The following is a 17,434-nucleotide window of genomic DNA, read 5'->3' as shown; positions in this document are numbered from 1 at the left end:
CATTACTCATTAAGAGAAAAGGGACAACCTGTTTAGACCATGCACCCGGGCGCACCAACCGTTTTTCCGTCGTTAAAATAGCAAAAGTGGATTTGGACATGCCCTGAGTGCACCTGCGCCGTGCACTTTACATCTTGCATTTAGATCATTAAAATAGGGCCCACAGTGTGTTTACACAAGTAGATGTGAAGTTTCCAGTAAATCTGCTGCCGATCACAGAATGTCAGATTTTATGTTTTGTTTTTTTTTGTTTTTTGACCAGTAAGATTTCACAGTGGACAGGTAAACCAAGAGATGGTTGTGACGAGTGGGGCGGGGCCGAGAGACGTGGGAACAGGAGCGAGGCCGGTGGAGTGTTTGGGAAATGAGCGACACCTGCTCGACCCACCGTTCTCGAGTCCCACGGAGGAGATGGAGGGATATAAAACAGTAGCAACGACAGTGACGGACGAGAGAGGACCAGGCCTGGGCTTTTAGTTGTGAGCTGGGTTTTTATTTCTGTTTTGTGTTTATTTTTAATTATTAAAATGCAATTGATTGTCCGCTGGTTCCCGCCTCCTTCCTGTAGTTATGGGGTTTTTATTGTTACAATGGTCTTAATTACTAATTACTATTTCAGTTTTATTTGTAAAAAATTTCTTAGCTTTTAAAGTCAGTTGCCAAGGCAACATTTTTGATTTTCATTTAAGCTTTTTTTTCAGTTTATATGTATTCAATTTTAGATATTGATTCAATTTGTTATTATGTTTAATTAGCAATTACTTTTTCAATAAACATTAAATGTAGTAGATTTAGACTTGGCTATCATAAATTAAACTTTTTTACAGCATTTATTAATCTAAAACTTTCTTAAAGAACTTAATAAAAACTTTAATTACTTTTTATTATTCATTATTAATTTGTTCATATTATCATTTAATGTATGTAACTTAAGTATATGCAGAAATTAACACTGATGCTTGTCACCATCATTTTAAACATCACTTAACGTTTAATTCTCCAACATGATGTCATTTGTTAGGATTAGATTATGTATAAACAATTATTTATAGAAAGAAATGCATATATCCACCTTTACAGTTTGTCACGTCCAATTAACTTGATTTATTCAAATTGGTCTTTTTTTTCAATTTCAAAGTTATATCAGTTACAAAAAAACAATTAATAATAATAATAAAAAAAAACTTAGTTACCAGCAATGTAATACATAGTATGTCTTTATTGTAATGCTGGAAGCATTACTGCCATGTGGAAAGTTAAAAACATTTTTGAAAACTTCAACAACACTTCTGTAGAAGCTAATGAAGTTTGGAGAGGGTTTCACCAGTAAATATGTAACTGACACTTGAGAGAATGGTAGGCTCATAAAAACAGTAAGTATTTAACAAGTTAGTGAACTTCACTCGACATGACCCTCAAGAGCAACTCATCAGAGATGCATGTGGTGTCTCTTCAAATGCCTGTGCTAGGTTTGTTATGGACTCTTGGGCTTTCATGCTTAATTTCCTTTTATTCAACCTCTTCCTCTAACACTCACAGCTTGGATCTGTAATGGGAGACAGAAGCAGGATGCAAAACACAAAGCGCTATATATATATATATATATATATATATTCTTTTTTTCATTAAAAGACGGCTCTGACTGAGTTATAAATTATAAAATTTGAGAGTTCAAATATCATTGTCATAATTTGCTTATTTGCAAATGCATCATTTGCAGGGAAGTTGTGGCCTAGTGGTTTGAGAGTTTGACTCCGAACCCTAGGGTTGTGGGTTCGAGTTTTGGGCCGGCAATACCAAAACTGAGGTGCCCTTGAGCAAGGCACCTAACCCCCAACTGCTCCTGTGCGCTGCAGCATAAATGGCTGCCCACTGCTCCAGGTGTGTGTGTGTGTTCACTGTGGTGTGTGTGTGTGTGTGCACTTTGGATGGGTTAAATGCAGAGCATAAAATCTGAGTATGGTTCACCATACTTGGCTGAATGTCACGTCACTCACTCATTATGTTGTTTTTAAGTTTATTATAATTTTTTTTTTTCAGTGTAATACAAAAGAAGAAAATATTGAGATTCTGTTGATGTTGATGTTATTCTTTTGTTCATACAATGAAAGTCAGTGGGATTCAGTGTTGTGAACTATGAAAAAAAAAATTCAGAATGGATAAGTAAATTTTGACATAATTATGACTATGATTTTCATTATTTATGCAATTGTCTACTTTAGAATTTAATAAGGGCTTTATTTTAATATAAAAAAAAGATGAATGAAGGAAAAATCTCAATTAGAGAGTCAACATCAAATGTTCACAGATTTATATCATTTAATAAAAAAAAAAAAATCTGGTGGTGGTGGTGGTGGTGGGGGGGGGTTAAAATGAAATATTTTAGAGCAAACTAATTCATGTGAAAACAAAGGTGTATGTGAGAAGGGGTTTTGATTAAGATAACAATTGATGCCTAAACAAGGTGATTGATGAGCCTAAGTCAGGGTCATCTCCTGTTGCTACGGCAGCAAGACACCTTGATTGACAGTTGGGACAGAAACATACCCGAGGGGGTGTGAAGTGTCTTTTGCACATAAATATGGAGAGGAAGAGATGGAGACAGGTAGAGAAAGGGCAGATGAGGGGGCTGATGTTGCTGTGACAGGATAGACCATTTTATAACCCATCAGAGGCACAGAGAGAGAGAGAAAGTGAGAAAAGTGTGAGTGTCTGTAGAAGAGAATATGCAAGATGGGCCATTAATCTTCTATTGAGGGCATGTGATGTCACGGTTGTAATGTTTTTACGTTACCACTGGCTAAAGCTGTAATGATAATATGCCATTTACATGGTTTTATTATAGTAAAAATGTAGTAACCATGGGTTTTGGCATATTGACCACCATGGTTGAACGATGGTTAGTGTGGCAATGGTTAACCTGGTTTAACTATAGTAACCAGGTTTTTTCCTTTTTTCTGTAAAAAACATTTTTTTTTTTTTTGTAAGGGAAGCACTAAATGCACAGCAATTAGTTAATTTGGTAAATTTTTACACTAAACACGGGTACACTAATCTTATCAGTAATTTTCAGTGTTCATGCTCATTTTTATGAGTATTTCTCATTTCATTTTCTATCAACTAACGATTGATGTCATGTTCCTAAGCTAATCACGCAGTACTGCTGTTCTTTTGAAAAGGCATGCATAAAAGTTCTCATAAAAATATGAAGCATGCAGAACAAATGTTTTAAAGATTGATAATACTAAGAAAAGTCTCAGCATCAAATCAGCATATTAGAATGATTTCTGAAGAATCACATGGCAGTGAAGCCTGGAGTAATCATGCTGGAAATTCACAGAAATAAATCACATTCAAGTCAATATATTAAAACACATCTTATTTTTAAATGGTAATAATATTCCACAACAATACTGTTTTCACTGTGCTCAAATAAATCCATGCTTGTTGAGAGACTTCTTTCAAAAACATTAAATAATTCACTCACACTTTAGTTTGGGGTCCAATTCTTAATGTTAAGTATTAACTATGATTTTTGCCTCAATAAACTCCCAGTTTGCTTCTTATTAATAGTTAGTAAGGTAGTAAAGTTAAGGTATTGATTAGGAATAGGGATGCAGAGTAGGGTCATGAAGAATATGTGCTTTATTAGTACTAATAAACAGCCAATATGTTAATAGTAGGCTAATAAGCAACTAGTAGTGAGAATTGGTCTCTAAACTAAAGTGTTACCAATAATTCTTCCAAGCCTACCAACTTTTGAACAGTAGTCACTTTGTCTGTTTTTTTTTTTTCACTCACTCTACATGCTGGGATTGCCTTCTTCGTGAAGGATACATGCAATGCTGACCTAGAATTTGGCAAAAACAAGGTATTTTAGGAGACTGCATAATTATGCTGTCAACCTTTTGAACCAGCCCTCGTGTCTGCAGTATGCTTATTGAGCCTTAAAATACTGCCTTCGAAGGCAGCGCAGAAAATTTTGGAACAGAGCAAAAGTCTCTGACTCATAAGGACTCTACTGAGTGACGTCTCATGCTGCATTTGAGAGCACAGTATTATAACAATTTAATGAACTAATTTCAATTAGGGTGTTTTGAGGTGTCACAGCTGAACATGAGTTATAGTTGAATAGGAGAGATGCTAATTTGAGTTGCTTAAAATAGATAAATAAGCAAATAAATGAAAGAGGACATTGAATGAGTGGCAGAGAGGGTAAGTGAATTATATGAGTCCATGCAGACACTGTATGAAATTACAGTAATACTGAATGCACAGAAATAGACAAGAATAATAGTTGTTAGAAATATTATTTCTCTGCTGATGCATCACTCTCTTTCTTTCTTTTTTCTTTTTTTTTTTTTACTATCTTTGAAGATTTATTGCCTAGAATACTCTGTACATTCCCTCATCAGGTCCTTAATTAGCGCTAGTCAAGCACATATAACTGCTATTACATTTATGACGGGGTAATAAAAGATTACATTTGTGTAATGTTGCATGTCCAGTAATGTTCTTTGTTTAATTGGATGTAAAGATGATGAAGTTTAACTAAACCAGTCTGCATGTGTGTGTGTGTGTGTGTCCACTGTGTACCCATTTTGTCTGTGGTTTGTATTATGAATTATTCACCGACTCACACCCATCACTGTTAATGCTCCATGAAGCAAAGTGCTCACCTTGCAACTCTACAGATTTTTATAAACATAACTGCCATTAAACACCCCGCCCAGACCCTCTCTGCTCCATCCGGTGACAATCCATTGCAGAATGGAAATCGATTTAGGGGAACAACGCAGGACCACATCACAATAAAGGTGGTCAGAAATGCTCTAGTCCACTTTGGCTTTGATAAAAGCGCTTAACTGGTTCTAAACACACCTGATTTAAATTTTTCCATTATTGCTCCATCCTCCGGTGAGCTGTTGTGGCAGAATGGGAATTTGTCTAAGGAGATAAGTGTTGTATCACCTGCTTATGTCATATTAGTGGAAATGCTAGTCCGGCGCAGTTACTGTGGTAATCAGGAAACCGTTTTCCTGCTTAGACTTTTTTTATAGTGGTGGTATTTTGAAATCTTTTTACTCTGTAATTTTCAGTTACGGCTGGAAGTTACGTTCTTCTCACTTATGATTTGAGATATGAAACAGCTGAAAGCTTTAGACACAATGGATTTAGAGGTGTTCTGGCAGCTTTTTAAAGGGATAGTTGATCCACAAAAAAATAAAAATACTCATGTTGCTCAAGATCTGGGACAAAATCTTTCTTCTGTGGAACAGAACAAGATATTTTGAAGATTGTTGGCAACCAAAAAGTTTGACTTCAAATGTATAGACAAAAATGCTTGCATTTTTGGGTTAACTATCTTTTTGAAGGTTTCCATTCCCAAGGTTTAATAGTTATAGTAAGTAACTCAGATTTTGGGGGGTTTAATGGAGGCCTACTTGGAAACTTTGAGTTTCTTGACCATTTTTATCTTCCTGAGTTGAATTTGTGTGTGAACGATGACACAATAAAAATGTCAAGGTGTCATTGATTTTTGTGATGGTGTGAATGACCAGGTGGAATCATAAGACTGAGCAGGTTTGGGTGGCAGACTGTCAAAAATATCCTGGCATTATGCCATTAGCCGCAAGCCATTGGCATTTTCTGTCCAGAGTGAGGATATAATGCGTCTGGACTCACTTCTTCCACTCAAAGGCCAGATCTACTCAACAGCAAGGATTTTTTTCTGCTCTCTTCTTCTCTCTGTAAAAATATACGGTAGAAAAAAATGAAAGCGAAAAAATGAAAATGAAGGGAAAAGTTTGCTTGTCTTAAATTGATTTGCAAAATTAGTAAATGTCTTGACCAAACTTAAAATATCAAGTAACCATGACTTAAAATCTGCCGTCATTATAACATTTACATGTTTTGCGGTCATTGGAGAACAAAATGGATGAGTTATGACTTCACATCACCCACAGTAAGAGATTTTTGGATTACAATGTCATGGTTTTCACAGAAACATGCCTACACAGTGATGCTATTGAGCTAGCCAGACGCTACACGCTTCAGGCAGATAGGACAGCAGATGACTCCAGCAAGACCAAAGACAGTGGATTGTGTATTTATGTTAACAAATCTTGGTGTACGGACACTGTCGTTGTTGGGAGACACTGCTCAGCTAACCTAGAGTTTTTCATGGTTAAGTGTAGACCTTTTTCATCTACCATGGGAGTTCACTTATACCATTATAACTGCAGCCTATATTCCACCGGATGCAAATGCCAAGCTTGCTATGAACGAACTGCATGCGGCCATTAGTAAACAACAGACTGCTCACCCCTGGAGGCTGCTTTTATTGTCGTAGGTGATTTTAATCACTCAAACTTAAAGACAATGCTCCCCAAATTCTATCAACATGTTTCCTTCCACACTAGAGGATCATCATCAACTTTGGATCATGTTTACACATACATTGATGGAGCCTCACACTGTGACCCCCTTCCCCCATCTGGGATAGTCTGATCACCTTTCTTTGTTTCTCACCCCTAAGTATTCAACCCTCATCAACCGTATGAAGCCATCAATAGCCACTTTTCCACTGTCGGGGCAGTGTGAGCCAGTGCTTTAAATGTGCCAGATGGGGCCAATAGCCTCGGACTTGTAGCACTGCGGCCAAAATAGAAAACCCACCCTTTACACACCTCTCAGGAACAACGTCATGCAACCCCATCATTTCACCAACAGAGAGAAGTTAGCAGAAAATTAATAAGGAATAAGTAACTGGAACTAGCGCGATCACAAAACGAACATAAAAAGGGCCAATTGTTTGTATGCTTTGTTAAATATTTAAATCTAAAAGCATTCATGTTTTACTATAATAAGTGATAGTCTACATTGATCATAATGAATTCATTTATCAGGATTGAAAATTAGTCACTGTAACAAAAACGTTCCAGTTGCAGTATATTTATTGGAGAATGGTCAGACAGGCAGTAATCAGATAACAGTGTCGAGAATGTCAAAGGATATCCAGAAACAGAACCAGGCAGAGGTCGGGGAAGGCGGCAGAGAATCACAGGTGGTATAAACAATCCAAGATCAGACATGAATGGAACAAACGCAAGGGAAACGCTCGGAGATATCAGACTGGGCTTAACAAGACTTCGCAATAACTGAGTCCAAAAACGGTATATATAGGGGAGTGGTAATGGGAAACACCTGGTGGTGATTAGCCCTAGGTACGGGATTGTGGGAAATGGAGTTCATACCCCAAATCCAACAGTCCTGAGTGGTGTTCCCTCTACTGAAGTTCATGGGCACTCCAGCTAACGATCATGACAGTCACACAAAAATAAAGTGTTATACACACCCTGCTTATTCAGTTGAGTCTATTTCCGTTATAGTCACAGTAGCCCATATACATTTAGAAACAATGATATTTCTATAAAAGCTCCCGAACAAAAAACATATTTTTATGACATGGCTATGTGGAGCCAAACTCTCGAGATGAGACTTATGACAGATAAAATATGTTACTAAATAAATACACGATTGTGATAGAGAATAAGAAGCTGACATCTGATTTCTTCAAGTCATCGCATTTACCATGTTTACTATGGTAACGTTAATGCCTAGTGTGCATTCTTTTGCATCGGTTATAAATATTTCTACATTGTATGGTGATTATAATCCACATCGGATCAAGTTATTTCAAACACTTGCTGCTGACTGAAAGTTTTTTAGCTCAACTTATTTGTGAACGTTTTTAATGCTTGTGTTATAGCTGTAAGCTTTATGAAATGATCCGCGTGCTGACGCTCTCTAGACGTGGAGAAACTCCGCCTTTGTTCATAACCACTCCTCTAGCCCCAGCTGGCCCGCTTTGGCCCAAGGTTTTCGCCAGGCCAAAAAACCCAGCCGTTGGCTATGGTATAAATGCAACTGACTTACCTCTTTTCTTTGAAGGATTTATCAGCATACCCCTCCACCCCATCTCCTCATTTGGAGTTAATATTACACTTATACAGTGGGGGTACTCTAGGTTCGGATCTCATAGGGGAATCTCATAGCTTGTCCCCGGAAAGCACGTCAAATATGCATTACATACTTCAGCTAATTATATGTAAGTGTGAACTCGTGAACGGCTTATTGCACTTCTGGTTCTTGTTTTGTACCTTACATGTACAGTGACAATAAAGTTGAATCAAATCTAATCTAATCTAATCTACATGTATTCGATAACATATATATATATATATATATATATATATATATATATATATATATATATATATATATATATATATATATATATATATATATATACTGTATATCTGTCTCTCTCTCTCTCTCTCTCTCTCTCTCTCTCTCTGGTTTATTTCAGAGAAAATTTTGATTAACTTTTTAAAGTTTTTTTTTTTTTTTCAACTTTCTCTTGTCCTAGAGTATCCACTGCAATAAATTCATCAAACTGAGATTTCCTTCTAAATATAACAGACACTTCATGGTGCAAAAGCCACTTTAGAGATAAACACACACTGTAGAGAGGAATAAAAGAATGGAGGAGGGCCCGGAGACAGCGAATGAAATGAGAAAAGGATGGCATCCATGTCTGAAGAAGATAATCCATGTGGCAGGCGACATGGGAGAAAAAATCCACCAGGCTGGTGACTGATAAGACTCAGAGACATCATAGAGCACTTCCAGGTCTTTAGATAGGAAATGGCAAAACATTATGCTCCTGGCACACTAGTTGAAACTTCTCCAGTTTTTAGGATGACTTTACTTAGTGCAAACATTTGCAGAAAAGACCACATTTTTCTCTGTGGGTTTAAAACCCTTGGGGTAGTCTTAATTTTCCCAGTTTCATTGATAAATACCCTGTCAGGCAGAGAGCTGATCTACATACCGAATGATCAGTCATTTAATACAAAAATTACGTGTGCGAATACAAGGTGATCATGTTGAGGAGTGTTCATAACATGCTCCGTTAACACAGTAGTTAGCAGTTGTTTCGGACCACTCCAAATAGCATCTAATTCTACACCTCATAAATATTCAGATTAACCTGATTTATTCATACTGTACATCTATATTATTAATCGAAATCTTCAACGTGCCAGAGAGAGCAGCTAAACAACTAGATGTAAATGAGTGCGACCTTTTTTGAACATCAAGTTGTGCTTCATCTCCCACTGCTTTCCCTAAATATGATTATCATAATGTATTCCGTGTCGGCATATTCTTACGGTCAACCCATCGCATATTCACCTGTAAAAAGAGCCCTGCCACAGTCAATCTTCTCTTGCCTACAGCCATATCACACAAGTACCTTTGCTAATAGCGTCTCTGTCGGTGTCATTAAAAGCAATGGGCATCAATCAAACCAGGTCACGACCTTTTTGTTCTAGAACACTCAAACTGCTTCCTTTCTTTGAATGTTTAATGAGAATTTTTGTGTTCGCAGAAGCGCACAAACCAGCTAATGAGCTTGATTTAGCTCACAAAGGCGCTTGCACACCAACATCCACAACGAAAGTTGTGAAGTTGTCACAAATGTGACTTTTATGAGATGCAAGTTAATTGAAAGTGAATTGATGCGTTTCGTAGCATCCTGTGTTCTAACAGTAACCTACTAACTTTGAAGTAACAGAGGTTGTCTTGTCTTGACATAAACGCACCAAACTACAGCACTGATGGAAGAATTCTATTTATTTATTTCCTCTCTGTGAAGAGTACATGTAAAAAAAAAAAAAAAAAAAAAAAAAAAAAAAAAAAGCACTATTTGTGTTTCATTACTTGGCTGAATTAGTTTAATGGATTTAGAGGCTATTAAGAAAGTATTTGGCATGTGTGCTCAAATCAAGCCTTCACAAATGTTTTGCTGTTTGCTGCTAGTTCAGAGAAACATCCTTGGTCAATAACAGCAAATGACTATTGGCATGTTTACAGTGACTCTGAACGTCAACATGCTAGGTACTAAGTAGTAATGACAGTGCACCCACAAGATCTTTATTGCAAACAACAGCAGTCATAATGGCTTATTGACTTTTTTAAAGGGTCATATGTATTTGTGTGCTTTGTCTATCAGTATTCTGTGACAGATTTTTGCAGATGTTTGGTTAACCTCATTTAGTAAGAAAGCGATTGGCAACCACCTTTTAATTGCGCCTTTTATTAAGGTGTTTTGAGTTTTTAGATTAAATTGTTTGACATTTGCTCATTGTCAAAGCTGTCTGGCTTAAATCCTAAAGGAATGGTCTGGTTCTAAAGAGACGTCTTTGGTTTTATGAAGAAAGATGGCTTTAAGTCACTGGTTCCTATTTAATAAGCCGCAAGTTATCTTGAGCGGAAATCCTTGCTTCTGTTTGCCTTGTCAGTTGAAATTAAATTGAATTTGTAGTAGAGAACAAGAACAAGAAGTAAAGCTGTCAGTCACTGCAGAAAATGAGGACTGTATGTTACTCTCTCTCTCTCTCTCTCTCTCTCTCTATCCATTAAGAGTAATCTCTGCTAGCACTTAGCTCAGGCATGAAGGATGAGACTGAATATTCATGTCGATTTTGTGGGCTGTGGTCTGGCAGCTGCAGGCTATGGTAATTTATCTTGAACGTCCATATGTGTGTGTGTGTGTGTGTGTGTGTGTGTGTACACAGACATTCTGTAAGGAGAAACCTTCTCAATCACTCATCCATCCATCAAGCTCCTACACTAGCTAGAAGTAGCTCTTTCAGAGATTTTCCCACACCAATCCTTGGAAAGAAACATTTTTAAAGTGGCTTTCCAAATACAGTTTCATGCTTATCTTCGAGCGAAGACCGAAATCTTTCAACATGTTTGCTGTTCAGTCAGTGGATTGCACCTCTGGTAGAGAAATATAGTTCACCTCTCTATGCTTAAAGGTTAGTTCACCTAAAAAAAAAAAAAAAAAAAAAAAAAAAAATTGATTTCATCATTTACTCACTCTCATGTTGTTTTAAACCTGAATTATCTTATTTTCTTCAGTGGGAGAATTATTCAACTGTTTTTGCTTGTACAATTAAAGTGAATGGGGTACAAAACAACATTAACTGTATTGAACAAAAATAGATAAATATGGTGTTTTAAAGAAGAAAAAAGTCATGTAGGTTTGAAATGATGTGATTCCAATTTTATTTTTTTCTTTAAAGAATCTTGATTCTTAGACACTGAGGGGGTTGAACCATGCATAATCTTAATTATCATCATTATGTACTGTATAACAAGGGATCCAGATTTGTCCATGTATGTCTTTTCTTGTACATTATCATCAAAACAAACTGAGAATTGCTTTATCTCGCTCTCTTAATTGCATATCATCTCACTATCGAATTAATTCCCAAATTAGAGCTGAAAGCAGAACGAAAGGGATAAAGGACTTGGGCTTTGTAAAAGGTGGTGGTCCCTTTCTTCTGCGGAACACAAAAGGATAATCTACTGGCTGCTCTTTTCTGGGCAACTATAATGCATGGGACTAGAGCTTTCAAGCTTCCAAAAGGACTAAAAAGCAGCATTAAAGCAGTATGAAAGTCCACATGACTTGTGCTTTCCCCAGTCTTCTGAAGCCATGTGAATGGTTTGTGTAAGTGATAGACTTCAAATCGATCAATTTAGAATAAAAAAAAAAAATTCACTTCCAACTTCACCCTAGTTCTCCTTTTAAATATTCACGAAAGCAATGAGAGAAGTAATGGTGCCCAATTTGTGAAATTTTCAATTTGAATTTGATCTTTCCAGTAAATCAAAAACAATCTGCATGGTTTGTTATTTGTGGTGACTCAAGAGGGGAAGAAGATCAGTCAATAATGACTTAAATTCCTCCCACAAAACTATCATCACAGAAGAATAGAGTTGCCTGGTCCATTTTTATAATACTTTTATGGTGCTTTTGTATTCTTTTGAAGTGTGACGTCAGCTCTTCAGTCATTTTACTTGCATGAAAAAAAGGCTTTTTTTTTGCCTTTCACAGAGGAAAGAAATACAACATGAGAGCGAGTGCATGGCATATGTGACAGAATTTTCATTTTCTGATAGAAATCCAAAATAATATTTCAAACTAATTTCTGTATACTGTGTATGTAGCGTACAGCCAATTATCACAGTTATTCTGATTTGTGTGTAAAAATTTAAGCAAAACACATTATGCTACAGTACATACAGAAATAATAGCGGCCTATAATGGAAAATTGAAGCCTATAATTTACAGTACTGCAAATAAATGCTTCCATATGCAACTGTCAAACTTTTCAAAAGTAAACACACAGTCTTGGCTACAAAAAACACGTTATAATTACCAACCCTTGTGACAACCGCCTCCAATATATATAGTTATGTATAATATTTCAACTCTTGTTATGACCATTTAGTAAGTAAGGTCACTTGGTTATTTTTACTTTTTTTTATATCGGTGCATTGAAAAACCAGGAAGGCACATGAGGGACAGGACATAAATATTGTAGGTGATATGTAAACCACTGTTTATTTTGAGCCACTTGCGTTCTGTATTCTCCGCTCGCCAGAATTACATCAATATCTTATAACCAGAAGTTCATCGACCTTGAGAGAATTGCCATCTCAGGAGGACGATTCAGGCAACTTTACAGCTTAATAAATATACATATTTTGATACTAAATTATTCACGAAATGTAAAAAAATATACAAGCTTCACATAACTACTTCTAAACAGTTCAGGCCAATTTGCCTGCTGAGCTTTCATTAACAATTTATTTAAATGTAATTCATGGCATTTATACACATGCAGAGTAAGTCAAAATTATTGTTTGTGGGAATCAACAGCATGTTGCGAATAAATGAATAAAAAAAGTCTAATAAACGTTCTCTCTCTCTCTTTCCAGGTGTTTACACGTTATGGGAAGTGTTACATGTTTAACGCTGCCGAAGAGGGGAAAACTTTGAGGACTACGATGAAAGGAGGCACAGGCAACGGCCTGGAGATCATGCTGGACATCCAGCAAGATGAATACCTGCCTGTTTGGGGAGAAACAGGTACACACACACACACACACACACATGCAGTCACCCCTAATCACACTATTGTACACTTGAGCTCTCCCAGAGGTTTTCCTTGTTAAACACCTCTCCTCATTTGCAGGAGAAACTCTGATTGTCTTACAGGTGTCTGATTAGGGCAAGGTTTTGTCAGCGCTTTCATTGTGTCGCCCGTCCCCAGGGACGCAGCGAAATATTTGTGAGAGACACACACCTTGAAGAACAGCTGTGATGCTGTAATGGTGTTGACAAACCCAGTGGGATTCATTATCAAATAGAAGTTCTTGCAAGCTGTTGAACTGATCTGATGCAGCTACACTTCTCTGAACAGTGGTACACAAACACGTCAATTTTTTGATTACCATTGTGACATCCGTGCAAAGCATAGCTTCCCTTGTAGTGTGCACGATATTTCAAAGGAGGATGAAAGCATTTAAGATTAAGAGAGAGGCATCGAGTATTCCCGGCAAAATATTCATTAGCATTTGAAAGGTTACAAGTTTAGCTGAGGCTGAATTCAAATTTATTCCAAGAAACATCTACATACTTTTTCTGACAATGAACTATGAAAAGGAATCAGAGCATGATGACTTTACATTTCATCAGCTGTTTTGAAGAGTGGCCTTTAAAGCAATGGCACGTATTGTACCTCAAGCTTTATTGCTGCTTGCAGGGCTGATGCGTAAATCCTTTAGATGTACTTTTTCCTCACCGTCACATAACTGTGAATGATATGGACAATTCTTCTAAAAATTCCTATGTACCATAGATCCAGTATATGGCCTGTTTTATGGCCCAAAGTCCATCTGTTTTCGGATGAGCCAATAGGGCAGTGCTGTGGGGCAAGTGCCTTTGGGGAGATTTTGTAAAGGTGAATACTGAGGTTTCAATCACTTCTTTGCATTCAAAGTTAATGCTATGATGACACAAGCGATGAAGTTTGTGCACAATTTCTTCTGCTCCTCTTTTCTCTTTCTATGGTGTCCAGCATTCTCGCTGCAATGCTCTTATGTAAACACATTCTCGCGTGTATCATTAAAGCACCAGATTTGAATTATATGAAGATGTTCAGTGAATAATGACTCACACAAAGCTATCGTACGGTTTCAGAGGACTCTGAATATTCCTCATTTGGAATCAAATTTGTATGATTCTTTTATGCAGTTTTTGGAGTTTGAGAGCCACTATCCTCTCATCCCACATCCATCTCCTGTTGTGAAATTAATTTTCATTTTTTGGATGAACTTATCCTTTGATATTGCTCCAGCAAAGATTTTTTCATTTATTATGTATTCATTTATTTGAGGACATTTGGATAAAATGATCAAAATGGTCTTTGCATAGAAAATAATAGAACACTATAGTTCACAAAATAAATGAACTTTTCAATATTCAACAAAATTCAACAGATTTAAAGTTTCATTATTTATTTTTTAAAAACATAATGCTGTGTTATTCCTCAACAGAAAAAGGCACACAATGCTGAAAGACAAAATGTTTTTCACAGCAGTTTTTTAGTGAACGTTCACAACTAATAGCTGCAGAAGATGATGCTATAGTGGTGGGGGAGTTTTTCAAGCTTGAAAGGGAGGTTTTACAATGAAAAATTTAAATAAAAAAATCTAGCACCGGTTGGATAGACGCAAAGTCAGCAGATCACCGGCTGTATTGTTTACTTTCTTTGGAGTCTAAATTATGAAGACCAGAAATTCATCTGTCTGCATCCACCGCTCTACCTCTGACACTCAAACATTTTTGGAGGGCCATGGGGACAGAAATGGAGAAATTGGAAATGGAAGAGGTGAAGAGGAAGTGTGCGCATGCATATGTAATATAATAAATGTGCTACGTCGTGCTGAAAAATCTTGGCATGATGCACAAGGAAGATGACACGTCTGGAGCAGAGGAAGAGCCCATGATAAACTTGCTATCATCTTTTTCAAATTTAAGACATTGAGAGAGATCTCTGAGCCTCACTGAATAAATGTGCAGCCAATCCGTCATTCTGTCTGCTGGTTTCAAACTCTGATGAATGCAGAGTGATGAAGAACTTATTCACTTTGAAAGGAGAAATGGGCAGATAAACCATATATTATGTAGAGCAAGATTCGGTGTGCTTGAATGGGAATATTTATGTGTTTATTGTTTTTTGGATGCGATGGTAAAGCTCAGCAGTACTGTAAATTCAGTTGAAAGATCACTACATTTCTTTCTTGTTTCAATGCATTTTGCATTCCCCTTTCTTGTTTCACTTCTCTTTCCTTTTCCTGTTTTTGTGTTATTCTTCTAAATAAGTTCCTTCATTCTAAATAAACGTACTTTCACTATCTCTGCTTGCAAAAGATAAAAATGTAATTCGATGTAAGTTGGCTAACTTTCATTAGTTATCTTATCTGTGGGTTCTAGATATTTTTAAGTATAATAAAGTATCACTGCAAGATTAAATTTTTCTAAATAAATGTAGAGAAAGAGAGAGAGAGATGCATAAATTAATTACTTGGATCTGTGTTATTTACTATTTAGACTGACCAAGGATTTTTAAATATTTACCAGCACATCGTTGTTGTTTTTTTTTTCTTTTTTGAGGTGATGTTTTTGATTCACTAAGAACAATGCATTAAAGAAATTTCAGCTTTATCAAAATGCCTTTTCACTTTTGTCTCCATGTTGCTTTCTTTCTTTTATGTGAATTCTTATGGGTTTTTTTAGCCATGTGTGCAAGCGAATCTGAATAAGTAAAGTTACAATTAAATGAAATTATATATATAGTCATATAGTCATATATATGCAGGTTTTAAATAAAAATAAAATAATTATTTCTTTATATTTTATACAACTGTATGATTTACCCATAAACAAGCAATACGCAACATATGGGTTTTTCCATGAAATGATGATAATAATCAATACTTATAAGGCAAGATTTACTAAACGGCAAATTAGTATTAGAGCGCAATTTATTGAAAGTGCTGATGGGAGGAGATCATGTGACCCTTCGACAGAAATGAATGCATTTTTTTTTTTTTTTTGAACACAGAACAAATAACTTACATAGTACAGAGCATAGGACGGTCAGTGTAATATAAAATTACATTAATTAGTTACAGGGGATCTAAAGAAAATTTCATAATATTTTAGACATGTTAATGACTTTTTGTTTTTTATCCATTTCAATGAAGATATAAAACAATCAAATTCAATTAAAAATACTTTAAATATAGGGGATGAGTTTAAACATTTTTGTTTATGTATGTAGAATTTCGCCAGCAATATGAATAAATTAACAATGTATTCAAGACCTTTGTTTACAGTAATTTCATAGTACATAATAATATCCTTTAAAGAAAAATAGTATTTATCCTTTACAAGAGAAAAAATGAAATGTATGCATAGTGCTCTGCTCACTTTGTCAGAAACTGCATATATCCTGTTAGTTCATTTTTGAAGCACTCTTTACCTAGCCCTCAATGACTATCCCAGCAGTCAAGGACGTTCAAGAAAAGAGAGAATGAACAATCGCCAAAAAAAGGAAAAAAATTCAAACATTCGGTACACTTGATTCCGTTGTGGCTTCGACTGTAAGAGAAGCAATAGACTCTACTGACCCTAGCACTCAGTGATCTACATTTGGATATACAAACAACCAATAATTCTATGGAATTACATTCAGTTCAATAAAAATTAACATAACTTTATAAAACTCAACGTAACTTTTTCAGAAACTATCAAAAATATGCCATTACAAAAGAAGAAAAACACAATGAAAATGAAAAAAATGAACTCAGTTGCAGAAATTAAACAGGCTCTTCAAATATGCTTCATTCTTTGTTAGTGTTTTTCAAAGATTCATTTTGCTAATCGTGGATTCTGGATGCATTGCCACAGATTTCACTTATGGTTCGCATAGTTTTTCATTTGGTGTTTTGACACAAACCTCTCGTGGGGTCGAGCTTAACATTGATCTACTCTGATTGGATAGTGAGATTTTGATGGACAGGTGCTCTCTGGCTGGGAAGTACAAACGTCACTCAGTGGCGCACATATTGGAAAAGCTCCCATGTTGGAAAGCCCCCATGACTGGGAGAGGATGTGGTCTAATCTAACTTTAACTTCTAAAAACTTGGCTCATTGTCTTGTACATTTCAAAGTCATCAACTGAGTATGCATAACTCCTTACAAGAGGTTTAAAATTAAACTGGTTTTAAAGCTGCGAAGAAGACAAAAAAGTAAAATTGGTTTACTCCACACATGTACAAAAAAAATTCTGGATTCATAGCCTCCTTAAAAGAGTGACTTGTGAATGTACAACAGCACAACTGAATAAGGCTACACCTTGTACCATCAATGCATGGCAATTTTTTCTTCAAAACATTTTAGAATATGGAATGGCCATAACAGTTTTTTTTCATATTGTAAAAT

The 17,434-nt window shown here is 36.1% G+C and overlaps 1 protein-coding gene across 1 annotated transcript in view; it reads left to right on the top strand.

Moving 5' to 3' along the window:
* Window positions 1-7,003: 7,003 nt before the first annotated feature.
* The window catches only part of LOC113097157 (acid-sensing ion channel 2-like), a 45,179-nt gene continuing 34,748 nt past the window's right edge, over window positions 7,004-17,434 (top strand). Inside the window, exons 1-2 of the mRNA XM_026262362.1 lie at window positions 7,004-7,069; window positions 12,862-13,012. Coding sequence (XP_026118147.1) covers window positions 7,004-7,069; window positions 12,862-13,012 — 217 coding nt within the window. The remainder of the gene's footprint in view (window positions 7,070-12,861; window positions 13,013-17,434) is intronic.

This window comes from Carassius auratus, unplaced genomic scaffold (genome assembly GCF_003368295.1).
Source record: "Carassius auratus strain Wakin unplaced genomic scaffold, ASM336829v1 scaf_tig00216124, whole genome shotgun sequence".
NCBI lineage: Eukaryota > Metazoa > Chordata > Actinopteri > Cypriniformes > Cyprinidae > Carassius > Carassius auratus.
The sequence above is the reverse complement of the archived record's forward strand: the minus strand, read 5'-3'. Positions and strand labels throughout refer to the sequence as shown.